The 27,311-nt window shown below is 48.3% G+C and overlaps 1 protein-coding gene across 5 annotated transcripts in view; it reads right to left on the reverse strand.

Moving 5' to 3' along the window:
* PRKCE (protein kinase C epsilon) overlaps nucleotides 1-27,311 on the reverse strand; it is a 513,985-nt gene that overhangs the window by 20,958 nt on the left and 465,716 nt on the right. For all 5 annotated transcript variants that reach the window (XM_059079910.2, XM_059079912.2, XM_059079911.2 and 2 more), the window contains 3 exons: nucleotides 12,603-12,741; nucleotides 6,849-7,037; nucleotides 2,874-3,020 (listed from right to left, as the gene is read on the reverse strand). In XM_059079910.2, the coding sequence (XP_058935893.1) occupies nucleotides 2,874-3,020; nucleotides 6,849-7,037; nucleotides 12,603-12,741 (475 nt within the window). The remainder of the gene's footprint in view (nucleotides 1-2,873; nucleotides 3,021-6,848; nucleotides 7,038-12,602; nucleotides 12,742-27,311) is intronic.

Raw genomic sequence — 27,311 nt, forward strand, 5'->3', positions numbered from 1 at the left:
CAGCTCCAAATGTGACCAGAAACACCTCTTGTACACACATATACACACACAGTTTCCCTTCTTACCCTTCCTTTGGATGTTCTAATTCTCTCCTCCAAACTGAATTCAAACCAACCAAATAAACGCCCTCTCCCCTGACCCCCAACAGTGTTGAGGATGACTCTGGGGGTCTGTGGCGGGCGAGTAGGAACATGCACAGAGGATGACTTCCAAGGCAATGATGAACTCAGTCTTTAGGAACGCTAAGACAGTTTTGAACTTGGTGGGAGCTCCTGGACGGCCCCTGGAAGCCTACTTGAGCCCCTCGCGAAGGAAGCAAGCAGAGTCCTGCCCTCTGGTCCCAGGCTGGGGACCCTCGAGAGGCCCTGGGAAGGGAAACACAGGGCCCCTGTGCTCTAGGTAGAGAGGCGGTCCCACCTGACCCACAGACCTGACCCACAGGAAGGGCTTCTACTGCTGGTTCCTGGGGGGCCGTCACCCCCTGACCGCAGGAGCACCTGCACCTCTGGCCAGGGGCAGCTCGATGGTAGCGGACTGGGTCACCTGCTCGGCTCCTGGTTCACGCTTCATCCCTCCCCCTCCCTCTGTCTGGTTCCTTGCCCACCCTGCAGGTCCACAGACATCTCACACTTGACCTTCCTGCCCTCCCCTTTCTCCAGGGAAGCCAGGGACTGCTGCAAGTGTCACTCCGCTCAGGTCTGCATTTTCACTGGGCTCAGAGTTCAGACTGGAGGGTGGAAGCCCCACTGAGGAGCCCCCGGCATTGCTAGGGCTTTGGGAAGAGCTCCTGGAGACCAGAGCTACTCGGGTCTTTGGCCATCTCAGAGGAATCACCTCCACTGGATCTGAGTGATCATCTGCCACTATTCTACCCCAGTGAGAGCCCTTCTCTGTGAATCCACCCTTTAGAGCTTCCTTGCGCCTTTTATCACAAAGAGCTTCCCGAATTCCTTGCTTCCCTATGGCCTCTCGGCAAAGACTCCCTGTCTGCCTCTGCCCCACCCAGGCCCCCTCTTCTCTTCACACACTTTGCTGATGGTGCCCTGGCGCTTGTCCCCTCCAGGCTGCATCCCCGGGAGAAAGCTGCTCTTCCAGTCCTCCCCTCCCCCCACAAAGCTAGTGTCCAGTCCTTTCGTTGAGCTGGTGTCTAGACTGGAGTCCAAGTCATCTTGCAGCCCTGCACTGGCCGACTGGTCCCTGCTCTCGTCCCAGGTTCCTGTTTGCTGGGCCTGGATTCCTTACTCAGTTCTACTTCTCAATTTTCTTTGGGTTGATTAAGTTAGACTGAACCTAAAATAACATTTCACGCTCAGATCGGAGCCTTTAGTTTCTCCCCCTCTGCCTGGCCTCTGGTCTCCTGCTTCCCCTCACTCTGTCTGGGGAACCTTGTCAGCTCACCTTGTCCTTAAAGGCCACCTTCAGAGACCCTCGGGACGGGGTGGGGCGGCCTTCAGGCAGGCTGACACACACGGCGAGCCCTGTCCCGAGCCCACAGCACGGGCTTTTGGCACGACAGGCCCCAGAACTGTGGGTGATGCTAACAGAGAAAGAAGGTAAACCTGAATTTAGCCTGCTCCAGGCTGTGTGCCAGCCAGGGAAAATCATAAAAACCCAAGAAGGAAGCAAACGAGGAATGGAGACAGGACTGAGTGTCCAGGGACCGTTCACCTGCCATGCTCTCATCTGGCTGAGGCCCAGACCACACCCTTCAGCTGAGAGGTACCCCCGACATGAAACATTTCTGAGAAGCACCACACTCTCAACCACTGCCCCCGAGAAAACGTCTTGGAACACAGTAGACTTCCTCTCTGATGACTCCCAAAGCACAGGAGGGTCTTTTCTGTACTTGGAAGTGAGGAAGAAGGGGTCCTCTGACAGAATGTGGGGTGACTGAGGGCCGACCGGATCATCTCAGGTCTTCCCTGCCCGAGACCCCAGCCCCACGACTCTGGGGCTCTTCCCTGTAACTTCCTATGTCACACACCCTCCCTCGCCCCCAGGACACTACCCAGCTGGCTACCCAAAGTTTCAGCCTCAATGACTGCCTCCTTGGGCTAGGATCCAACAGAGCTAAGAATTCCCCCCCACACACACACAAACACACGCATGCACACCCACACCCACTCTCTCTCTCTAATTTCAAGGAGAGCACCGCCGACGCTCTCCCCTTCCAGCAGAAGGTCACTGCCACGACACGGTCTCTGAGTTAAGCCCGGAATCGACAGGCTTATTCCTTTTTCCAACCTCTGAGCTTCAAACACCCTTTACTGCACCCTCCTCCCTGGCATGAGCACAAAACAGGCCCAAGAACCTGGAAGGAGTGTGTGCTGAGGCTGGGGAGAAGGCAGAAGGGAGAGCGGATCGGAGAGGGCAGAGGTGTGGCCTGAAGAAACAGCATCTTGTAGAGCCAGCACCCATGGGCAGCCTGGGGGGGCAGTCTTCCTCAAATGGCCACATCTCTGAGCCTCAGCTTCACGCTGTGTGCTCGCTCCACAGAACGACTGCGACAATTAGTTACATACTGTTTTCCTTTAAATTGACTCATTAAACAAAAAGCTTATCTATAAGGAAACCTTATATTGCTACCACACATGGAAAACCAGTATCATCTATAATTTTTGATCAAGATAAATAACATTTGATTAAAGTACAAAAGGTTCTTCTGTGTCCCATATAAATCATCACCTTGGTTACCGCTATCGGTTATGTGTTTTCGACAGTAAACTCCCAGGGCCGAGGAGACTCTCTTTTAGGGGGCCTCTTGGCGATCTCCTGCCCTTGTCATGTTGGCCGTAAAATGTGCCCAGACCCTCATCTCTGCGCATGGGAACCAGGCCCGCCCGCGCCGTGGAGCGAGCTCAGGGCCTACTTACAATTCGAGGTTTGAAGGGCGGCTTGATCTTCTTCTGCTCCAGGAGCAGCCAGTCGATCTCCTTGAAGAACGGGTGCTGCTTGATGGCATCCTCGCCGTTCTGTGCCGCCACACAGCCCAGGCGCTTGTGAGGGTTCTTGGTCATGAACTGAGGGGATGAGGAGAGAGACGGAATCAGTGACAAAGGCCCGGCAGGCACAGGCTGTGAGGGGAAGATGGAACTCAGCCAAGGCGGTATCTTTAGCATCACCCCCCCAAGCCCATTTTCTACATTTTCGGGGGCTCTGCCCCTCAGCGTGCTATTTAATTCTTACACAGAACTTACTGTGCGCCAGCCAGTGCTCTACACATAGTATTACATATACACGTATTGATTCATTTCATCCAGCGTGACCCTCCGAGGTACTATCATGATCCCTACTTTATAAGTGAGGTAGTTGAGGCACAGAGAAGTTAAGTAACTTGGCCAACGTCCAACAGCCAGCAAGGTATGGAGTCAGGATTAGGAACTCAGACTCTTTCTAACCCTCTGATTCCCCCTCAGATTCTCAAGTCTTCTCATCAGGGAGACTGAGGTCTGATAAACTCATACTGAGAGGTCAGCAGTCCTTTTTGAGGGAAGGAAAGAAGACCAGATATTCATGTTAAGGTCAATTATCAAGGGCACCTCCTCCTCTTTCCTCTTCCTGGACCTAGGCCCTCCTACTTTTAAAAAAAATTTGACTTTGTAATCTCTAGCACAAAACCCCACATAGATTAACAGATAAACAAGAAAAAGAAAGGCTTACTGCTTCTCAATGCTTGTCTGTAAAAAACACATTGATGTGTTCTGTACTTTCTGGCTGGTGTCTTGTGACCTCACACACCCAGGTGAAATGATTATTCCTGTTAAATGAGTCAGTCCTGACGGCAAATGTTAATTTCATTGAGCAGATGTATAATAACATAACCTTGAAACAAATCAGTGCTGGTAAGTGGAAGTATTTCTGATAGCCACCCAGAATAAAGGTAGGGGTGTGTGTGTGCATGTGTGTCAGAGCCTGACTATTATATTTCATGGGGTGAAGGCTGAAAGTTTAGATTTAAACAAAGGAACCTAAGAGGACAAATTATAATCCAAAGGGATAAATCTATAATGATAGCATTTTAGGCTTCATCAGCAAGGGAGGTTCTCCTGGGCAGTAGGAGCCTGCTCCTGCCTCCTGCCTGGCACCCCTGAAAGGCAGGGGAGCCATGGACGAGAGAGTGAGGGGTTAGGAATGGTGCCAACACACTTCATCCTTCTAATCGAACAGCTGACAGAGGTCACCCCTTCTTACACACCCGATTCCTATCGCCCACAGGATAAAGTCCATACCCCTTAGTTTGGCACACACAAACTACTCAGTCTGTAGCCAGTCTTTCTCACTCGCCTTCTGCATCCTTTACTTGCCTGGTCCAAGGCCCCTTTCTAGCCCCTAACTATCCTCTAAGAACCAGTCAAAATGCTGCCTCCTCTGTGAAGTCTCCCCAGATTCACTCTGTGGACATCTAAGACACCATGCTTCTCGTTTATTTAAATTATAATTTGTCTAAACATCTCTTCTCCTTGGTGAGCTCTATGATATAGGAATCAGTTCAATCTTCCCAGCATCCGGCTCGGTGCCTGGCTCCCACTGTGCACTCAGTACACTGAGATGAGTGAACAGCGGGTTGAAGGTTGGGCCTCGGGGCACAGTGCTGAGGAAGGGAGGCAGCAGGACTGCCACTTACTGTTGCACAGGTTGTGCACTGCATAACTCTGGTGCAGATGGCCTTCTGGAGAGTTCTGCATGTAGGCAGAAGCCCTCAGAGACACAAATCAGTGGCCAGAGTCATGGAAAACCTGGCCTGGCCCTAGAATCAGGTGACAATGTGAGGAAGTGAAGTGTTCCAAGGCCAAGGGAGTAGAAGACTTCTCCTTGCTTCCTCAGCTCTTCCTGTCCTCCCACTTCTGGGAGGGGAAGTATCAGGGCTACGGATAAACATACAGGTTTTAGCGTCTCAGGAAGCTGACCCCGAGCCAGAGGCTCTTCTCTTTTCCCAGAGACTTCACCCTCACCAACCAGCTGACACAGGCACGGCCTCTTCTGAATCTCTGTAGGTCAAAGTTTCTCAACCTCTGTGCTAATGACATTTTGGACTGGATACTACTTTGTTTGGGGGTTGTCCTGTGCAGTGCAGGATGTTTAGCAGCACCCCTGGGCTTTACCTCCTAGATGCCAATAGCACCCCTCCCCTCCAAGTTGTTGACAACTAAAAACATCTCCAGACGTTGCCAAATGTCTCTGGGGGATGATGGGGGACAAAATCACCCCTAGTTGAAGACCATTGCTCTAGGTCATCCATAATGAAAGGGCCCACCTGGGGTGCCAGCAGGGGGCTCACAGGAAAGTATGTCAGGCTGGTGTTCAGGGCCCAGGGTGAGTGACCAGCTCTGCTGGGGGTGTTCTGGCTGCCTCGGGTGCTACAGGTTTTTCCTTAGCCAGCACCTGGTATAGTGTCTGGCACATCCTAGATGCCCAATAAATACGTGTTGAATAAATGAATGAGTGAATGAGCATAATCTGTTTGCTTCCTTCACTGCTCTTATCCCAATTGTGACCACATATGGATGTGTTTTTTATTTATTGCCCACCTTCTCCCACTGGATCACGAGCTCCACAAGGCAGGGATGACGGCTGTTACACTCACCAGTGCTTACTCAGCATCTAGCACAATGCCCCGCACACTGGAAACACTCAACAAACAGTCGTTCACTGAATCAGTGAATGCGGGGGAGGGAGGGAGGGAAAGAGAAATAGATGCAGAAGGGAGGAAAGAAACGAGGTGAGGGAAAGAAGGGAAGAGGAAGGAAAAAATGAACTGCAGAAAGAAGCAACATGTTCTGCTGTGGCATTTTCCAAAATACGATACATGTCCCCTGCCAGATACCTGTGAAATGATTTTAGGTCATTTTTACCATTTTCATGGGATAATTCATGTTACTTAATTATGACAAGTGATACTCTTTCCATTTATGATAGTTATATAACATTTCTGTATAGAATACATATAATTAGGTAGATTTGGGGACTTCATTGAAAAAACAAGAAAATGAAATCACGGTAGAGCGGGTATTTGGATATGGCAAATTCTGTGACTGAGGCACGCCGACTCTGAACTTTGGGGCATTCTGATGGACGAAAGGAGCCAGCACCGGAAGTCAAGATTCCTGGGCTGTCATGGCCTCAGCCCATCGGGGTGACCCTTCCCAGGTAAGCTGGTCTGCTTACCTTCCGTGCACCTCAGCTCCCCCAGCATTCCAAGGGGGACAGGTAACTTCACTTACTTGCCACAGTACAAGTGTCTTACAATGCAGCAACGGGTGTGCTGAGCAAGTACTAAGCATTGTCACCTGTGAGGGACTATTTGTTGGCGGGGTGGGGGGACAGTCTCTCTATAACATCTGAATCCAGCATGGCCACCGGGATCTTGAGTGGACGCGTCTTTTTTGATCAGCGATGCTGTCGTGGACACAGGTGCACAATGCCTCCCTTCCCTCCCCCACTGCGGGCCCCGGAGGAAGACAGGCCACGGGTGGCAGGTAAGGAAGGAGGGTCCAGGCCCCAGAGTGCAAGCAGCAGGGGTGACCCCAGTGCAGCAGGGGTTGGCTCTGGCCCCTCTAAAGCACTGGAGGACACAGGTGCATGGAGCCTTCCTTGGGAAACACAGACATGGTGTCCCTTTCCCACAAGAACAGTAATTTGTCCCAGACCCCATTTCTGGCAGGAGCGGGTGCAGTGGGCCTGAGCTCCCAACGGTGACTCAGCAGTGAGCAGAGGTGGGAGAGAGAGAGAGAGAGAGAGAGAGAGAGAGAGAGAGAGAGAGAGAGAGAGAGAGAAAAGAGGAGTGGGCGGGGAGAGAGAGAGGTGGGAAAGCCAGGGGAGCAGAAAGTGGGTGAGGGCCAGTGACTCACAGCTTTCAGGATGCTGACGGCCTCCTTGCTGAGCCAGACCGGGTAGAGCACGTCATCATGGAGGATGGACTCAAACAGATCGTCCTCGTTGTCGGCCTCGAAGGGGGGCTGACCAGCCATCATCTCGTACATCAGCACCCCCAGGGCCCACCAGTCCACCGAGGGGCCATACTCCAACTCCTGCAGGATCTGTTTGGGAGACGGGCAACGTCAGGGTCCACCGAAGGCTGCCCTCTGTGGCTACACCTGCGCCACAAGCGCCTGTGGGAAGACGCTTGCTCCTCTGTAGAGCGGAGCTGCCTTACATAAAATTAGGTTCTAAATCGGCAAGTTGAGTGAAAATTGAGTTTGGGAGGCACCATGTTGGGGGCCAGCTTTCAAAAACCAATACCCACAGTCTGTCTTCCAGGGGGGAACAAATTGCTGCTTCTTTGCCTGAGCACCAGATGAAGTTCCTGACTTGAACTGAGGGCCATGTAAAAAGCTGTGCAAATTTTTGACACTAAAATTGGGGTGAATGAGCGCGTGCAGCAAATTTGGGTCTCCCATTGCACGCTCAGCCCAGGGCGCGGCTCACGGAGTGGAAGGGTGAGCAGAATCTTAGTCCTCTTTAAATGGTGACAATGCTGAATTTACGGAGGCCTGTGCTCTTGGAAAAGAAACTAGAGTTAATAAATCTCTCCACCCATTTGTGTTCTAATCATAAAGGACCACTATGCTCTTGCATATTCTGAGAAAAGACCCATGACTTTCCTGTGGCTCGCTGATGAATCCTTGTTTTCTTGCTTCCATAACACCCCAGACCCCTTTCTTTTTATTTGAGGTGTTCCATAAACATTCTCCCTATTCCAAGAGCTCGAATCAAGTCCTCTCCTTGGTTGTCTGGTGCATTTTATCTTTGACGGTGGCTATTTTTCTTATCTACGTTCTCTGCCTCTCTCTCTTTTCTCCCTCTGACCAAGTTGTGTGGAGTCAAAGTCACTTAGGTTACATGCACGTATGACATGATGCTGGATACTCAACACCATCGGCTTCCTGCAGAACGGCGTGTAAGGACTGCAGTTTTACAAACAGAATCAGAACGTCAGTGCACAAGAGGAATTCTACTCTGAGTCAAGAAGCTGCAGAACTTTTTGAAAAGCAAGTAACTGTCCCATCCCAATTTTTCTTCAGCACTGGCCATGTGCTGGAAGGAGATGGAAGATCAACCAGGTTGTATCCAGTTTCACTCCAAGTTTGGCATTAGATTTCTGGGTGATCTCAAGCCAGTCACTTGACTTCCTCATTTATCAGATGAGGCTCAGATTCTCAGCTTAACCTCACAAGATTAATTAAGGTGGAAGATTCTGAAAACCTATTGCAAAATACAAAGCCCTATATAATTAGAAGGTGCTACTAAATCCAGTTTTTCTTCTATAAGGTTTGGTCTCCACGTTTATATAGAATGTAGCAGGTCACTGGTGTGTGTTTGGCTCAGAGCAGAAATAATGCTCAGTCAGAGCAGGACTAGGCATGGCACTGCCCAGAGACAGGCGGGTGGGTGGGAGGACATCTCTGGCTGCTCTCGGCGCTGTCATTCTATAAAGAACTCCAAAAGGTGAAGGCTGTGGAGAAGCACGGCTGGAGTGCATGTACCCAAGGGGGGTGTATTTTGAGGACCCCCCCAAAATAGGCAAAGGCCATTCCAGCTTGCAGGACGCCCCAGGCAGGTAACTTCTCAGGTAACTTGTTACAGAACAAGGCTCCAGCTCAGTTCTCAGATTCCAAGATGGAAGAGGAGGCTGAACCCAAGTATCTAGACTGTCTGGGGTCTACTCAAAATGACCTTCTAGAGGTTGTAGATTGCTTGGGATTAAATCAAAAGATGGGTAGAAGCATTTTGAAAACAGTAAAACATGCACATTTTAGGACTCCTCAGAATTTAGAATGAAAAGGAATGTGAGCAAATGCAGCCAACTTTAAATTATTGGGGGCTGGTAAAGCTGCTTGGTTAGGACCTTTGGTCTCAGCCCAGTGGTCAACACAGGGTATCTGTAAGGTCAGAGCTACAGGCTCCACTGAGGAGCCAGTAACTCTGCTCTGTTCCAAAGGCAAAGGGAAAGCCAAAGCCCAAGACTCCCTCAACCTTGTAAGACCCAGCAGCCCAGCCTGGCTCACCGTGGTACCACCTTCAAGGTCATGGTTATCACCCATCTCCTCCAGAAAGCTTTCCTGGATTTCTCCAGCTTTTCTCCTCTCCTCTGACACCCTAAGACCCTTGCCCTAAGATCTGGCAGGCACTTTCCACATACTACCAGCAGTTGAGCTACTTTTTTCATGGTCAGCTGTCTCCCCAGGCCATCCATAAGCCACCAGAGGGTAGGGGCTCTACATTTTTCTGAATCTACCCCTGTGACCAGCCCAGTTCCAACACTCAGGGAGACTGGCTGCCAGGTGTGCCCACCGTGTGTATCTTCCTGGGCATGCCTCCTTCTCTCCTGGGCTCTGAGGGCCTTGGTGCTAAGGAAGCCCCACCCCACCCCCAGCCTCGGGGAGTGGCACAGCTGGGTTCCGTGCCTCCTCGGCGTGGTGGGGAGGTGGCCTCCAGGTGGCCCTGTGTGTGCTCAGACAGGATGGCGCTGGGGAAACCACAGAGCAGCCCTGCCCACCCTTCCTCAGGCCCCTCCAGAGCCTTCCTATTTTGGGTGGCATCTTTTCTAAAATTCCCCTTAGGCTTGGCCCTAATTATCTGTTTCCTAATCGCCTTGTCACGGATGGAGCTGGTGAGAAGGGCAAGGCTTCACATGTCATGGGAGGGCACCTGGTGCAGCAGCCAACCCCTTGATGGGTCAGAGCTGGGGTAGAAGAGCAGGCATTGGGCCTGATGATGCCAGGCACTACCCAGGGCTGGCCGCCATTTGATGGGGAGTGGGGGCTGGGCATGGAGAAAGGAGAGGGGGGTGCCATGGAGGTCAGCCAAGGGCACACCGTGGGAAGAGAAGCCCCAGGGCAGAGCTAATGCCTCAGAACGTGTCTCTGGTTTCGGGGTTAGCCAGGTGTCTCACAACCCCTCCTATCTGAATACAGGCTTATGCTTTCTGAAGCATTTCCATGCTCTAATCTCATTAGATTCTCAAAATAGCTTGATGAGGTGGGTAGGGCAGGAATTGTTTTCCCATTTGAAAGATGAGGAACCTGAGGGTCAAAAACATTTTGCCACTTGGTCAAGATCACACGGGGGCATTAGGGGTTAAGTCTGGCCTGGAATCTCAACTCTCAGGACTGTGCTTTTCCCACCCCACTGCACAACCCAACGACCACGATGACTGTGACGGAGCCACCACTGACCCAGCACTTACTGTGGGCCAGGCACTGTGCTAAATGCTTTAGTGGCATAATTTCATTTAATCTTCCCAATGACCCTTTGATAAAGGTAGCGATACCCTTATCAGCTATAATTGGCCTACAGTAAGACCAGGGATTTCATTTTGCGTGGAGTGGCGATGCTGCAGAGTTGGCACAAGTGTAGAATGGGAAGGAGTGTCTAGGGCCCATTCTAAACACAGACCAGAGTCATTCATTGTGAGTTCCACCAATGGATTGCCTTTTGTGAAAGTTGAAAGTTGTGTGGGTGGTTTTTTTTGTTTTGTTTTGTTGCTTTTCGTTTTTTTTTTTTTGCAGTACGCGGGCCTCTCACTGTTGTGGCCTCTCGCATTGCAGAGCACATGCACCGGATACGCACAGGCTCGGCGGCCATGGCTCATGGGCCCGGCCGCTCCGCGGCACGTTGGATCTTCCCGGACCGGGGCACGAACCCGCGTCCCCTGCATCGGTGGGCGGACTCTCAACCACTGCGCCACCAGGGAAGCCCCTGCGTGGGTGTTTTGTTAATCATAAAGTGAATGTTTATCTTGGGCTGGGTCCTTGACTAGTACACTGGGCTGTCAACCCTTTGACTCTGGCATCAATTCACAGAGGGCCTAGAACCAAGCATTCTGATGATAAAGAGTGAATGAGGAAAGTGGTAGAAAAAGCAAGTCTCAATCGAGAGCACTTGCTTTCAATGATTTCTCCTTGGAGGTTAAATTCCTAGTGTCCCTGCTAAGAGAACATACTAGTAGAGACAGACATTGAAATCTCTATTCTTCGGATCTTTTAGAAGATGGAGGTTCCAGTGAGAATTTACCTATGACCATCCTTACTCTATGACCCTCCTCAGGCCTCCCCGTGTCTTGTCTGGGCTGTGGAAAGACTCTCGACCATCCTTCCCCGACCCTCTAGCTTCTGATCTACACTGCTGTTGCCTGTCTTCTTTCTGGGACAGGTCTGATGTGACCCTCCTTCTACTGGGAAACCCTCAGTGGGTCCACAGATCCTACAGAATAAAGGCCACTTTCCTTGGTCCTTTTTCTTAATCTTGTTCATTACTAAGAGCACTAAGAAATCCTCTGTTCTAGCCACACTATCTTCCTTTCTAAAAATGGCCAAGAATGTTCTCATCCCCTGGTCGTTGCTCATGTTGGAGTATCACAAGTTCTCATTCATTTATTCATTCAACAAACCATTACAAAAAGACTGACTAGTGTGCCGGAGCTTGGGAGTACCCAGATTAGAAGCACAACCCTGCCTTAAAGGATTCAGAGCCCAGGGATACTGAGCCTCCTTGCCTGCCCCACGCCCACTCCAGTCCTTCCTGCTGTTTTCAGGAAAGCTCCCCACTCCATACCACCAAAGGAAATCCTGCTGATTCTCTACAACTCAATTCATCCACCAAGTGCTCTGAAAAACACCCCCCGATCCCTGAGGTTACCATCTTGTGTTGTGTACCTACTTATTCTGCTTAATTCATTGTTTACTTATCTGTCACTCTCTTTAGACACAAAGTCATCTTAGGAGAGCCACCAGGGTCTTGGTCAATTCTTCATCCCCACATCGCTTTGTGTCTAGCAGGTGCTCAAACAAAGCCCACTGGAAGGAAATGAAATCTGGCTGTGCTAACCCCTACCCACCATGGACCCTGTTTAAAGGGGACTGGTACTTCCTTCTCATCTCACATGTGTCAGAACACTCAGGACCATTTTTATTAAGTATTTATGATAGACTGTGTCTTAAATCTGAATCATACCACAGTAGATATCTCTCAGTCTAGGCTAGACTGACCCGCAGAAACTGAAGGCAAACAAATACTTTATGATGAACAAAATACCCGAGCAACTCCCATGAAAGTCAACCTATTGGCAAGGCTCACCATGAACATCTCTGATCTCTATTAAAATGAGGCCCAGGCACTCTCCTCTTCCTGTTCAATCTTGTGCGCCTGCTATGCGGAATCACTGCTGATTGATAGAAATGGCAACTACTTCTTGGTTTCACTGTAGGCAAATTATAGCTGATAAAGCTAATCACTGCCTTTATCAATGGCTCTCCTTTATTCTGGTTATTAAAAAATGACAGCAATCATACAAGTCAACAAACGTCTCTTGGTCCTAGTTTCGCTGGTAGTTCTGGACTGGGATGAGAGGATGCTCAGGGAGGGCCTGGCCAGCTTTGGGGAATGGCCTGTTACCCTCAGTTCACCATTATCTCCCCATCACCACCACTTCCTCATGGAGAAATCAGCAAGCCTTTTACCTTTCCTTTTCTCCCTCGTCCCCGGAATCCATTCTGGTTTTCCAGAGCCTTCCCCAGCACCGCTAGATGACCCTGGCATATGCAGATGGACTCAGGCCTCAGCCCTGGCAACAGGAGGAGGCGGCCCTTTGTCCATGGTCTTACCTCGGGAGCAATGTAGTCAGGAGTCCCGCAGAATGTGGTGGTGGTCACACCGTTCAGAATCCCTTCCTTGCACATTCCGAAGTCGGCCAGCTTGCAATGACCTTCTGCATCCAGAAGGATGTTGTCCAGTTTCAAATCCCTATAAGATGGGCCAGAACCACACAGTTAATGCTTCACGCATCCCAATATGACCTTTTTGAGGTGGAGAGGTACGCACATCTCAGGGAAATCTGCTGCAGAAAGGAAAGTCTTCAAGGAGGCTTGATCTGCCGACAACCAACCCCAGTCCAGGGCTCTTGCCCACAATGGCCAACCCCCCAAAGTGCCCCCCATTCATTCCAGCCTGAGGGAGGAGCTTCTGTAACCTCAGGAATGTCTCAACACTCCTTTGGTTTAAAGAAGTTGGCGGCTATTTATTGAAGCCCTACTATATGCTGAAATTCATATTATTCAGATCCTGATAAGAAAGAAAGAAGGAACTTATGCCCCTCCCTTTATCAGTTAATCACAGGGGTCAGGTGGTGGGACAAGACTGACACATATTGGCACCAATGAAGCAGATAAACCACAGAAGAACCAGGTGCTACTTTACAGGACACTAACTGTGTGAGCTGTTGTGTTTTTGGGGGAGCGGGGGGGAGACCATTGATGGCTGGTGTACGCAGGGAGGGCTCCCAGGAAACTGACTCGCAAGAGAAGCTTGGCTAGGTGGTAAGGTTTGGACGGAGCATGAAGAGAAAAGGTGGGAGGGAGGGGAAGGCCAACACAGTACATGCAAAAGGCAGTGAAGAGACCAGAGAACTGAGTCCCAGTAAATGGTGAGGCAAGACAGACATGTTGAAACCAAACACGAAGATCCCAGAATGCCAGGAAGAGGGGTCTGAAATTCATGCTGAGGGGCTGAGGGTAACTGAAGCCCCAGCCTGCACAAGTGTGCACGACGTATTTGCAAGATCAGTCTCTTGGGGGCAAGCAGGCCAAGCAGGGGAAGGGTGTGGGTGCAGGAAGGAAGGCCCATTGGTTGCAATAACCAGGCCCCATAGAGCTGGGTGGTTCTCAGGCCTCAGCCAGCGCAGCTTCCATATGGCCTATTTTATAGTTTGGGTTTCCCCTAAGATCTCGTATAGAATCTAGGGTTCTGGATAAGAATTCCCCTACCAAGTCTGCAAATTCCAGACCTGTCCCGTATAAAGAACTAGATGGAGGTCCTCACCCTGGGTCTCTCTCAGCAGTCACTCTGGGGTGGGGGGATCTTGCAAAGAAGGCCCACTCCACGGCACACAGAGCAAGAGGGGCCTTTCTCACAAGCCTGCTGGCGTCTGGACTTGAACTCCGGCCACCGTCAGGAATCCAGGCCTGAGTGCAAAGGTGGGGCAGGAAACACTCTAAGGCCAGGCTGTCTTGCACCCGTGGCCCCATTTCCTCACACAGCTGGGACTTCTTGAGAAAAGAGAAAGCACATAAAATGTGCTGCTCTAAGCAAATGCTTGGGAGCTACAGAAAGAAGAGTGCTCCCGAGCCCTTGGGACCAGGGCTCCCCGAGTCCCCACCCTGGCAACCGTGTGTGTGGTCAAGGCTCTGCTCTAGCTGGGTTAGGGGAACATGACTCGGGTGCAGGCGGCCTGGGTCGCAATCACTCCTGGGGTGTGGTCCTGGTGCATCTTGCTGGTCCGTAACCCCCTGTGCCGGCGTGAAGGGTTACTGTGATGAGGTGTGTGAAAGTAGCCGGTCTTTAATACCCTAACACCCGCTTCCTTCACGAGGAAACTGAGAGGGAGCAGGGTGTCCTGCAAATGTTTGAGTGGTTGAGAGGCTGACCCACGGCCCTGCTGAGTTAGGGCCCCTTACACGCTCTCCAGTCTATAGAGTTGCCTCTCCAAGACCCACCCTTGCCCACCACGATCACCATGGCAACACGCACGCTAATAGTAACCACAATCTGCGGAAAGCACCTGGTGGTCTACAAACCACATTCGTATTCTGAACAACCCTGAGAGTGAGGAAGAGCACACCCTGCACGACGGTGGCAGAAACAAGCACAGGGAGACTGGAAGAGGGCAGGTGACTTCTGTAAGGTGACAGGGTGCTGGTGGGACCGTGACCTGAACGCAGGTCCCTGGCTCTGAAGGCTGGCACCGCTGCCTCTGTGTACTACACTCCCCTACCTTCCTACCTTCTCAGTGGTGGATGACTTTCAGTGCCAGCCACCGACCCCAAATATATAAAGGACCCCGCATGCCATGGCTCAAGCACTCTCTTTTAAAGCCTTTGTTATGTCATAGGAAGGACTCGTTCTCATTTGTCTGAATGGAATAGATCCAGAAGATTCTGAGCCAACCCAAACCTTGCCCTTGTGCTGAAAATTGTGACTCAGTGTTTCTGGCCCATCAGGCTCAGCCTTTCCTTCTGCTTGGAGGGCTCCCACCCATAGCAAGAGAAGGTGGACCACCTAGTGTCTCCCCACCTCCTGCTCTTCTCTGCCCGCCCTGGCCCAGGCGCACACCATCCCTGGCTCCCTGGCCCTCTGCTCCCTGGAGAGAGAAGTCACTCCTGCTGAAGGCCCAGGGCAGCCGCCAGGGCCGAGCATGTTTTGCAGCAGCTGCCCCTCTGCTGTGGCGAAGGGAGGCCCCAGGCCAAAGCATTTCTTCCCACTGTCCTGTCGATGATGCCTGACATCTTCCTTGGAGTCCCCCTCCACTGCCTGTATTTATCTAAACTCCAATTCCCCATGGGAAACCAAGTCCCAGAGAAGAGTTAGTGATTTATGTTCCTTTCCTTTTGTAACAGGAAAGATTAGCGCAGCTTGGAACACCCCTGGGGGCCAGAAAGGCCGCTACTGGAACTTTATTTCTCTGGGGGTCTTCAGTCTCGTTAAAAAGAAAAATACTCATACCACAGAGACCAAACTTGTTTTGTTCCAGGCTCTAAGTGAGTTCCTGAGTGGGGTTTCAGGGGATGGGAGCAGAGCACTCAGGGAAGCCCAGGGCCATGCTTGCTCAGGTGGAGAAAGAGAGAGGAGAGAGAATGCCCTTCCCTGCAAGGGAGAGGGGACGGAGCCTGCAGAAAGAAGGTGGTATCCCCGAAGTTCTGCTAGCTGCACAGCTGGCTGAGGGCGGTGGTCCCCTCATGAGTTCCCTCCCCTTCTCCTACCAGCACTGCTGTGCCAGGACCCCTGCCTTTCTAGCTTCCATTCCTGCCCTAAGATTTCTCTACCTCTTGGCTTTTAGTGTTGTCTCTTCCCTAGGGGTCCCTAAGCCTCCCTGGGAAACAGGGTCGGGAACAATCATTTCCCAGCCTTGCCTGCTCTGAAGCCCAGCTTGCAGGGCAGGGTGACTGGACTTTTCCTTTTGAGAGAAAGTTCCCCTGGCGCTCGGGTCATGGTTGAGCACACAGTAGGTACCGGTCAAACTCATGGACTGACAGCTTTGCAAAGAGGGGCTCCCGCCTAGACGTCAATCCCTGTCTACTCAGTCCCCAAATACAAGGCCAGGGCACTTCTGAGGACTGGGACATTTTTTTTAAAGAGTAGGGGTTTTTTTTTCTTTCTTTCTTTCTTTTTTTTAATACTGGAAACAAATACAGCAACATCCCTTTCCCTATGAGCCAAAGTAACTAGCCTTTATTTATTAAGTTGATCTATTAATAGTTTTATTCAATCTTTTTCAATAGGTGATACATTCATGTGTTCATAAAATCCAAAGTGTAAAGGGCCCTACAGGAAATATTCTCCCTCCTGCCTCTGTTCCCCTGACACCCCTTTCCCCGCTACAGGCAATTGCTTTGTACTCATTCCTTGTGTATCCTCTCCGTCACACTTTATACGTAAATAAGAAAATGTGAATATACATTCATTTCCTCCCTTTTAACTGAATGGGAGCTTGTTATATGCACTCATTCATACCTTATATTTTCTACTTATATATTGGCTATATTGGAGATCCTTCTGTCTTGGCACATGAAGAGTCTCCTAATTCATTTTTATGGCTGTATGATACTCCACCATATTTTGGGGGGGCCATTTAAGATGCTTCTAATATTGTGCTATTATAAATAGTGCTGCTGTGATTAAGTTTGTACATATGACATCTTATGCATATATGAAAGTAACTGTACACATATCCTAGAAATTTTTGAGTCAAATAGTAAAAAATGTGGATTTTGATGAATGTTGTCAAACTGCCCTCCTTAGAGGTTGAACAGTTTACATCTCCATAAGCATATATGATAGTTCCTGTTTGCTACCATGGTGTGTTACCAAGTTTCTGGTAGTCTGATAGGTAAAAACAGCATTTCAGTATATCCCTAGGTTTCTCTGTAAGTTTGGGCATCTTTTCCTATATTTAAAAGTGATCTGTATTTTTTTTTTTTTTCTGTGAACTGTTACCTATTTTCCTTTGGTGGTGTTTGTTTTTTATTGATTGTTAGGAGTTCTTTCTATATTAGGAAACAACCTTTGTGTGGGCTAAGAATTGCAAATGCTTGTCCCAGTTTACTCTTTGACTTCTGACGTTGCTTATGCTGGTTTTTGCCAGGCCAAGCTTATTTCTTTTATGTAACTGAATTGATGTTTAATTTTATGGTTTTTGGAGTTTATGTTTTCATTTGAAAGTCTTTGTTTTACCCATTTCAAAGTTATAAAAGCATTCTCCCAAGGTTTCTCACTAGTACTTTTTGCTTTCATTTTATAAACGTTAAGTCTTTGATATAATTGGAATTTGTCCTGATAAAAGGTGTGAAGTATAGATCCAACTTTGTTTCCAGACTTCTAGTAAGTGGTCCCAATCCAATATGTTAAATAGTTCATCTTTTCCTCATTGATTGAAATACCACCTTTAATAAATACTGGTATTTAAATGTCCATATATATTTGGATTTCTTTCTGTACCCTTCACTCTATAACATTGATCTGTACCATACTTTTAAAATTATTGTAGGTTTAAAATATGTTTTAATAGCCAGCAGGACCGGTCCCCTTCTTCTTTTTCAAAATGTCCTGGCTACTCTTGCATATTTATTTTTCCATACAAACTTCAGAATCATCTGTCTAGTTAAAAAAAAAATTCCTAGTGATGTTTTTTATTGGAAACGTGTTTAAAGTTATAAATTAACTCAAGAATTGATCTTTCTATGATGTTGAGTCTTCCTATTCAATAACATTGTTTGTTTTTCCATTTGTTCAAATCTTGCCTGTGTCCTATAGGAGCATTTTACAGTTCTCTCCTATAGATCTTGTAGTACACTTTTGTTATATTTCATGGCAGCCTGCCGGTTGTCCCAATATTCATTCTCACTTTCTCCTTAGTGAGAGAATGTTGATTTCTTTTAAGCCACGCACTTAGCGATGCAGCTATAAACTAGAATTCAAAGCCTTCTTTAGAGCTGGGCGTGGTTATGTGACTAAGTTCTAGCCAATCAGATGTGTGGAAGTCTCCTTGAAAGGAAGAGCCTTACACTTCTTCTTCCCTTCCTCTATCCTACTGCCTGAATGGATGTAACGCCTAGCAGCCACCTTCGACCAGAAAGATACGGACCACGCCCCAGGAATGGACTACCTATACTTCCAGATAACATTCATATGAAAAAGAAAAACTTGTACTTTATTTAAAGCACCGTTGTCTGGGTTTTATGTGTTAACTGCAACCGAATCTACTTCTAAATAATACAAGTTATTATTTTATATTTCTCATTCCTATTGTAAATAGGATCTTTTCTTCCATTATATCTTCTATCAGGTTACACATGTTTGTAGTAACTATTGATTTCTGCTAATCATTCTGTGCCCTGCTGCTACACTGAATGATCTTTATTTTTGTAAAGGAGTTTTTCCAGTTGACTCTCCTGGATTTTCCAAATCGTCTGTAATCAGTGATCATTTTTACCTCCTCCTTTTCAGTGATTATATTCCTAACTTATTTCTTCTGTCTGATTGTGTTGACTAGAACCTTGAGAACAGGGCTAAAGAATAATGGTGAGAGTGAGCACCTTTGGTAGCCCCTGATCTTTGGGGGTGGGGCTCCCAGAATTTCCTCCTCAGGCAGAATACCTTTATTATAGCCCCTGTCACATGGCACCTGGATCGAAGGCTTCCTTACTGTACTTCGCCACTAGGCTGAGGATTGTGAGAACTTCCATGGAACCTCCCTGACTCCCCGAGCTACCAGATATCCAAATGGGCTGTGCGTGGGCTCGAGAGAAGTGGGTAAGGAGCAGGTCATGCCCTGTCCCTCTGGTACAGGGTTTCTCACGCTTGGCACACTGGAGCTGGACTGGCATTTGGGCTGGATAACTCTTTGTTGTGGGGAGCTGTCCTGTGCACTGCAGATGTTTAGTAGCATCCCTGGTCTCTACACACTAGATACTCTTAGCAATCCCCAACCAAGCTGTGACAACCAGAAACGGCTCCAGACGTTGCCAAACGTCTCTTTGCAGGACCTCTGGCGGACAGCTACTTCTCTGATTTAAGTCTTAACAGTGATCAAAGCTCCAAGATGGCCTAACCCAGATCATTAAGCCAAACAGGGATTTGGGAGCCATGCTCTGGCTATCAGGAAAGGGTGCATCTGCCTACAGTATCCTCTGCCATTTTATCTTAGGAGACAAGAACCCTGACCACACCAACCCTGCTGACATCTGCTATCATCAACCACCTTATTAAATGTATGAAGAAATGGAGGCTCACTTGCCCAAGGCAAGGCAAGTCACTTGCCCAAGGTCACAGGGCTGGTAAGAAGCAGCACTGAGCTGACTCCACACAGCTGCCCGTGATCACCTTACACCAAATGTAAGGCCCGTGAGCTGGAAATCTCCATCTGCTGATTGGACCCAAATTCCTTTGGGCTGGATAAGGAAGGCTTCGTGGTGAGAAGGGGAATAACAGAGGCCAAGAGGTCACAGTGGCTGACAGGGAAGGATTGATTTAGATGCAGGATGGTATGATCAAGGCTCCCTTGGGGCAGGAGCACAGATCTCTTCCAGAAACTCAAAAGGCACCAAGAAAAGAAATTCCCTAAACAACATACCTTAAAAAAAAAAATTCTATAGAACCTATGGGGGTAGGGGTGAGACCTTGCAGTTGGTTTTAAGGAGGGAAAAAAAATGCTTTTCTTCTATGACCAACTGCACTACTTTATTGGGTTGGAAAATGGGAAAGGGATCTGTGAGTGAAAGCAAAGATCCCTAAAGTGTATCAGGGACATCTGTTACAGATGGGCTGAAATCTGCAGTAGATCAAATTACCCTTTTGCTTTTAACAAAAGTTTACTTTTAATATGACATGGAATCAGCTATTGCTATATCTAGATATGTATCCATGACAATTTGAAATACATATTTTGGCTTCTAAGAATTGTACGCCACTGCCCCCCACGGCTATCTATGCACCTAATGGCTATGTCTAAGACGCTGTAGGTGCCTCTATGTTTTGATCTGAGATGCTGGCGGGGGGTGGGGGTCCCCCAACTTGTTGCTTCCTGATAGGCAGTGAGGCAGTTCTGAATCTGAATCCTAACTTGGCTACTTTCAAGCTGGATGATGTTCAGCTGGTCCAAAATATCATTGGGACTCAGTTTTCTTATCTGTAAAATGGGAAGCATACTGCCACGACTGACAGATGTAACCGACAAGAAAGCTCTAGCACAGTGCCTGAGACATGGCAGTTACCCCAGAAATTCTGTCCTCTCCAGGGATCTCTAACAGTCATTTCTTAAAATACCCCTGCCACGTGAGGGCAAGTCACTAGAATTTTTGAAAAATACTTATTACCTCTTATTGTGTATAAGCCACTGAGAGAGACACTGTGGGATGAAAAATAGGAAGCATATGCAACTGTAACATATGAAAGAAAGTGATGACTGATACGTAAATTAAATAAACAGACAGAGATAGAGACTGTAACTTTCAGTCTAGTCCAGTGAGAAAAATCACAGATTCCTTTCCACTGGGCCTGGGGAATGACACCTGATGGGAACACCTAGAGCCCCAGGGGAGAAAACAACGGGTGGGAGGTAGGGAGTAGGGGGTGGGGCAATACAGGTGTTTCTAATCAAGATTGATGTGACAGCTTCCAGACCCTTAGTTAGCAAACTTCTCAGGACCTGGATCGCCATGCTGGGAATGGGGCCTGAAGGGTTGCTGTGGTTGCAGCTGTAACCTGTCCCTAAGCGCCAGGCTTACACACCTTAAGGCTATCACACGCCTTATCTTTCTTACCACACAGCCCTGGCAATGAGTAGCATCATCCCCAATTTACAGATGAAGAACTTGGAGGGAAATAAAGCCTAGGGAGGTGAGCTGGGGCCTGCACTTCAGAAGCTGGGTGAAGTCCTCCATTCCTCCCATAGCACCTCAGCCATCTCAGCTGAAAATGCATCCTTTGCCATTTGTAAAATTATAGTGTCCCCATTTGACGGTAGACTCCCCGAAAATAAGGGCCAGAAAACTCTTCTGTAAACCACAGAGCAGTCAGCAAAGGGGTGGCACCCGTGAGACCCTTCACACACAAGAAAAAAGTGAAAAAAATTTTGTTTTGCTTGACTTGTAAACTTGCCCTAAAGGAAGAGATCCATATGCTCCTGTCTCCTTCACCCTGTGGCTCCATTTCTTTTTTTTAATGCCCTCACTTCCTGGTATGCTCACCCCACCGGCAGGCTAATTCCACAAAGCTCAGGCCTGACTGCCACAGAAACGACAGCAAATTCTTCCATTTACTTGAAGATAAGAGATGAGAAAGATTACTTCTCGGGATGCCAAGTATTTGGATCACCAGAGAGCAGGCCCTCGGGCGAGGTTATGAAGAAACTCTGCTTGTTTTTGGACAAGCAGTGGAGACTTGTAAATGACTGTGGTTAATCAGATGGGAATCTTCTGGCAGATGATGTCAACCACTTTCATAAATAACAATATGTTCAAGAGGAAGACCATTTACCCCTTCAATGCAGTCAGACTCCCCTCAAGATGGTGGCCAATGCTGGTGATGAGCCATCATCCTTTCTCCCAGCTTTCTCTGTGGCAGCCACCTCCCATCACTCCCAGGAAGGCCATGTCACTAAAGTACGACCCTACGCCAGACGGGATGGCAAGCGAGAAGCCTAGGAGAGTGTACCTCCTGCCTCTCCATCAAATAGAAAAGCATAATTTGCTTTCAGAACCAAGGTAAATGATTAAAAAATTCTCCATATCAGTGCTGATATCTGAGAGTTGACGATAATATTTCACTCTGGGCCAATCTGCAGAGAAATCTTTCTCCAAGTCTTTTCATAGGAAAAGCTCAATCATTTAGGAACAAAATCATAATCACCATTTTTCTTTTTCAAGTGCTTTTGCATGCCAGGCTCAGGAGTAAATCTTTTATATGCATTATCTCATTTCATTATATCTCATTTAATCTCACAAGTAACCTATGAATCTAGTAAGACTATTATTATCTCCATTTTAAAGATGGTCTCAGGGGTTATTGACCTGGTCCAGAACACACAGGTGGTGAGTGACAGAGTCGGTGCTGCCTGACATCAGCTTCCATGTTCTTAATCACTTTGCTATGTTGCTTGGGGAGGGAAAAAAAAAAAAAACTGTAGCACGTTTTTGCCCTTTTGTGGGATTGGGAACACAACTGTTGCTCTTGGAGGGTGGTTGCTTTTGACTCACAGCAACATGGTTACAAGATGCAACTGATAAGCTAGACACTGCTGTTTTGACCAAACAGATGACCCCTTGTCTGAAGACAGCAGACTTTAAGCTACCACACTGACAGCTGGAAACCTGAGGTGTGAAAGAGTATCCCTGTTCACAGCCAAAATACATAGCCTAGGGCTGTACCTGGGCATTAAGACTTGGAATCACTGCAGGATCACTTATCTGATAGCATGATTTTCCAATTACTTTTTTTCTTTTTAACCCACAGTAATGAAAGCAAATCCTTATCCTTAATACTCATGGATAATATCCTGACCTCCACTGATGGGAAACAGACCTTGACCTGTGTCCCCAGCAAGTAGGATAGGCTGCCCTGACCATGATACTTACACCTAGTCCCCTCATTCCTCTCCAGGTCATCAAACAACTTGGCTTCAAAATGGCTATTTGGGATTCAGTGTACAGACCAGAACCAAGGACAATGGCGACCTCAAGCAAGCTGCTTTTCTGAGCTTTACTGTCTTCAAATATGAGATACGATGGCTGGATAAATTAATCCCCAAGGATCCTTCTCTTCTAAGATCCTGGGAAGCCAAGGCAGCTGGAGCACATGAAGCTTGAACTTGCAGTCCGAGCTGTTGGACACCAAATGTTTCCCTTTCCACTTTGGAGCAAACCTTTGCCAACAGGCATTTTTATACAAAATGTAAATCAGATGACGCTCTCCTCCTGCTTGCATTCTTCCAGGGCACCCCATGAACTCGCTTCCTAACATGGTGCGCAAGACCCTGTGTGGTCTCCACCAGCCTGGCCTTTCAGCCTCATCCCTCACAATCCAAACCTGGGGACTGTGGGTGGTTCCCAGATGTGTGAGGCTGTCTCCTGCCTCAATGTCTTGGCAAACCCAGGCCCCACTGGGAGTATCTGTCTTCCACAATGGCCCAGGCCATGGGGGCAGGGCCTGGGAATCCCCCCAGTGCCTGAAGCATCCTAGCTTCTCAATACCTGTTGGTCAAAGGGATGAAGGAAGGAGTGAGTAGAGAAGTGAATTTGTGGATCATGGCCCCTCCACTCCAGCCAGATGACCTTATTTTCAGATAATGTACAGAACTACTAAAACATAGTATTATTAAAAAATATTAAAACTAACGCCAAAACCATCAGAGGCAGCTGAATCTGATGTTCTCTTGCACCTTCCAATCCATTCTCTGCTTATACTCAGGAAGAACCCCTTTTTGACCCCAGCAACTTCCACGGCAGTCAGAGTAGCATCCGAGTGCCTTACTCCGGCCCTGGGGTGGGCCCTTCTCCATCTCATTTGGAGTCACCTTCCCCTTTGTCCAGCCACAGGGGTGTCCGACAGTTCCTCAAGCTAACCAAGCACTTTCCTGCCTTGAGACCTTTGCCACATTGCTGTTCCCTTTCCCTGGAAAACAGACTCCTTGCCATCTGAGCCTCTGCCTCCATTTCCTTTCCTCAGAGATGCCTTTCTTGGCCACCCTGTCTAAAGTGTCCCACCATCACCCACCCCCAACCCTTCCTGTATTCTCAGTAACCATGGTCATTTCCTTTGCAGCAGTGATCACAATTTGTAATTACTTTGCTTGTTTATGCCCTTGAGTTTACAGCTTCCCTCACATGAGCTCCACGAGGACTACATCTTCGTGTTTGCATCTCGGGCCCCAGAGCCCTGCAAAGCACCTGGCACTCAAAGTTTGTTGAGTGCCTGGATGAGCTAGTGAGCAGGATCTGTATTAAGCCCATTCTAATGACAGTCTAGTTAATGGCATGACTACAACTCCTAATACATCCGTTGCCTACTTGGCCCTACTACATAATGCTCCACAATACTTCCTGAGTTGCCACTCAGGGTCTGCTTTGGTGCTAGGAGGATACTGACAGAGGACACAGTCCCTGTGCTCAAGGAAGGGTCCCTATCCTCAAGGGAGAAGTGAACACGAATGAGTCCGGAATCCTTGGGATGGTAAGTTCTACACCAGAAGGACAAACAGGACACCACCACTGTCCTTAGAAGGCAAGGGCAGCTGGTCTCGCCTTTTTTGGGCCCAGCGATTTGCAGCTCGGAACCCAGCCAGCACTCTGTCATCACAGAAAGGGCCACTCCAGCTAAAGGACCAAGAGTAACCTTTCTGGGGGCGTGCCTGGAGCCTGGTGGAAGTGGACTATGGGACCCTAGGCAGGGCCCAGAATTCCCGGACAGGAAGGCCAGAAAACTACTCCTCAAGCTCCTTTGTCAGTATGAGAAGCTGCCAGAACCAGTAAGTGTAGGGCTTCCGTGTGCAGCCACGCAAGAAGCCACGTGCTAAGAGAGTGGTCAGCCCCTTGCAGGTCAGCCCAGCCCAGATAAAGAGCTGAGGAAACGCAAATGTAACCCCGACAAGTTGAGGGGGATGTAGGGAAAGCACGTCTTCCTGCAAAGCAGGGGTCACCCAAGTTACTTGGAGGATGTCAGAGGCCTCCAGCAAGGCCAGGGAGCTGAAAACGGACTGACCTCTAAAAGGACAGAAAACAGATTTTATTATTCTTAAAAAAAGAAGTTGTACATTTATATTTGTTTAATTTGGCCACGGAAGGTATTTGCTTTGAGACCGAGTGGCGCTTTTCAGCTGATCAGGGATGTGAATGCATGTGCGTGTAGGCACACATGCCACTAGGGACAGGTACACGGTGTGTTCATGCCACACGTATGTTCGTTGGCTCAGGTCGAGGGGGATGCACAGGTCCGTGAGGATGAGGCAAGGACCTGTGAAAGCTTCCTCTCTTTCATCAGGGAGGACACATCTGGTGGAGTCTATGAAACAAAGATGATTAGAGCTAAGAGTACCTCCAATGCTCCACTTGATAAATATTTACGGGGCACCTACTATGTACTGGTGAGGTCCGGGTTGTGGAGTGAGGGCAGGGGTCGACCAGTAGTTCAATTTGCATATGCTGAGTCTGAGATGCCTTGGCGACATCTCACTGCACATGATGGCCAGGTGAGGATATATGAAGGTCTGGGCTGGAGAAATACCAAGTGGGGGTGGGACTTTCTGAGAAGATAGATAGTGTAGTGTGAGAAGAGAGGAAAGCTAAGACTGGTCTGTGAGCAAGGCCAACGTTTAATGGGTGGGACTTGCAGTGAAACCACCAGAGAGGAAACTCACGAGCCTGGATGCCCAGGAGGCCCAAGGAGGAGGGGCAATCTCAACCAAAGGGCATGGCCAGTCACTGCCATGCTGCTGAGGGGTCTCTCAAGTTTGGTGATTCAGTAGCTCAGAGTTCTTTTTATCCAACTGAGGCCCAGGAGGTACAGTCACTTGGCTTTATTTATATTTATTGATATTTTCTCTTTATGCTTTGTGATTCCAATTTAGAAATAATAATAATAGTAGTGATGATGATAATAATAATACATTTTACATTTCAAGAAACGACTTGCCAGATCAATAGAGGTATCATGTACCAGGGCTGGCCCGGTGAACAGCTTTAGTAAAGAAAAGAAAACGTCAAACCTGTCAATGGGAAAAAGAGAAGGGATTTCCAAAATTCCACTCAGGGGAAATAATAAAGCAGTAATTCTGCAAGTGACACTGGGAGATATGTCTTTGTATAAGATGGTCTAATCTCCACATAGGAAGAATCCCCATTCAGAGAAAACCCACTGGAGCTCCATGTTTTCCAGAAGCCTTCCAGTCTCCAACCAAGAAGGACCTAGCAGCTTCCCTTCCTCCTCCTCCTCCTCCTCCTCCTCCTCCTCCCCCTCTGGGTGAGTGGGTGCACTGGCACCCCAGCTCAACAACAGCCCAGCTTCCCGGGTCCCTCTCTCCACTCCACCAGGCCCACTGCCTTCTGGCTGCCCTCCCTGGCACGCCCTACCTACTGCTCCATCTGAAGGGGCAACTGTACTCAGGATATTTCTTTACTCCCTTCCCTTTAAAAATCACTCTCCCCCAAACTACAAGCCCTTCTGAATGACTGGCAAATCTGTTCAATGTCATTAAGCTAAGGTAGGCATTTATGGCTTGATACTCAACTTTCGCCAGGAACCTGCATAGACTGGTCAGAAGACTCTGGAGAGTTGGTGGAGGAGATGGGGCAGGGGGCACAGCCTCAATACCACTTCTCAAATCCTGCCTGGAGGGGGCCGAGGTCCCCTCCAGGGTTCTCCTAGTGGCCACCTCCACATCCCTGCCTCTGAGTCCAGCTTGAGTCAGTTGCTTTTTTTTTTTTTTTTTTTAAACCCTAGGACCATTCTTGGGACAGGATTTGGACTTTCCTGATGTCAGTCAGCTAAAATTCAGAGTGCTGCTTATTCCCTGACTTGGCTGGCAATCACTAGCAGCATGTATCCTCACAGTAGAGCAGGTTGTTTGGCCATGGCTGTGGATGAAATAATAGTAAGTTACATTCAATGGTGGGAGGTACTTATAAAAGGTTGGTCCATCTCTGCCTTGAGAAAAAGTGATACCTGGCTTTTGAACAAAGTCTCTTTCAAGTACAATCAAGTGTACTGAGGGCATGGGGTACACACACAGAGCACAGCAGACCCTCAGATTTGGCAGTTATAGCTTTTTATTCTTGAGGTACCCTGAGGATCCATGATAAGTAGCAATTTCTACCTATACAGGACACATATTTTAATTGGTTTTTTAATGAAGTCAGTGTGTGGGGTCAGCCAGTGGGCCAACGAATGAGCTCAACCCAGTGGAGACAGTGACGAGGTCTGGGAGAGGAATAGTTCTCAAACAGAATGCAAGTGCTTTGACCAAATTAAACATAGGAATGTGCAATGTGTTGGGGATTCAGATCTATGACAAACAAGTCCTCCAAATACTCTGTTCTGCAATAAAGAAATCAAGATTTGTGAATTTATTTTTAGCAAGTGCTGTGGCAAAAATGGAAACTTTAGCGAAAACTAAAAAGGTGGCTAACGTGCTGTAGGATGTGCCCAGGCAATATATAACTCTCAACATCTCTCTTTATATGTACATTTCTATGTCATATTAGTCATGCTATATACTTTATTACATGCATACATCAGTATATATTATTGTATATGTACTTTATTATATATGT

Source organism: Kogia breviceps, chromosome 11, assembly GCF_026419965.1.
Source record: "Kogia breviceps isolate mKogBre1 chromosome 11, mKogBre1 haplotype 1, whole genome shotgun sequence".
Classification (NCBI taxonomy): Eukaryota; Metazoa; Chordata; class Mammalia; order Artiodactyla; family Physeteridae; genus Kogia; species Kogia breviceps.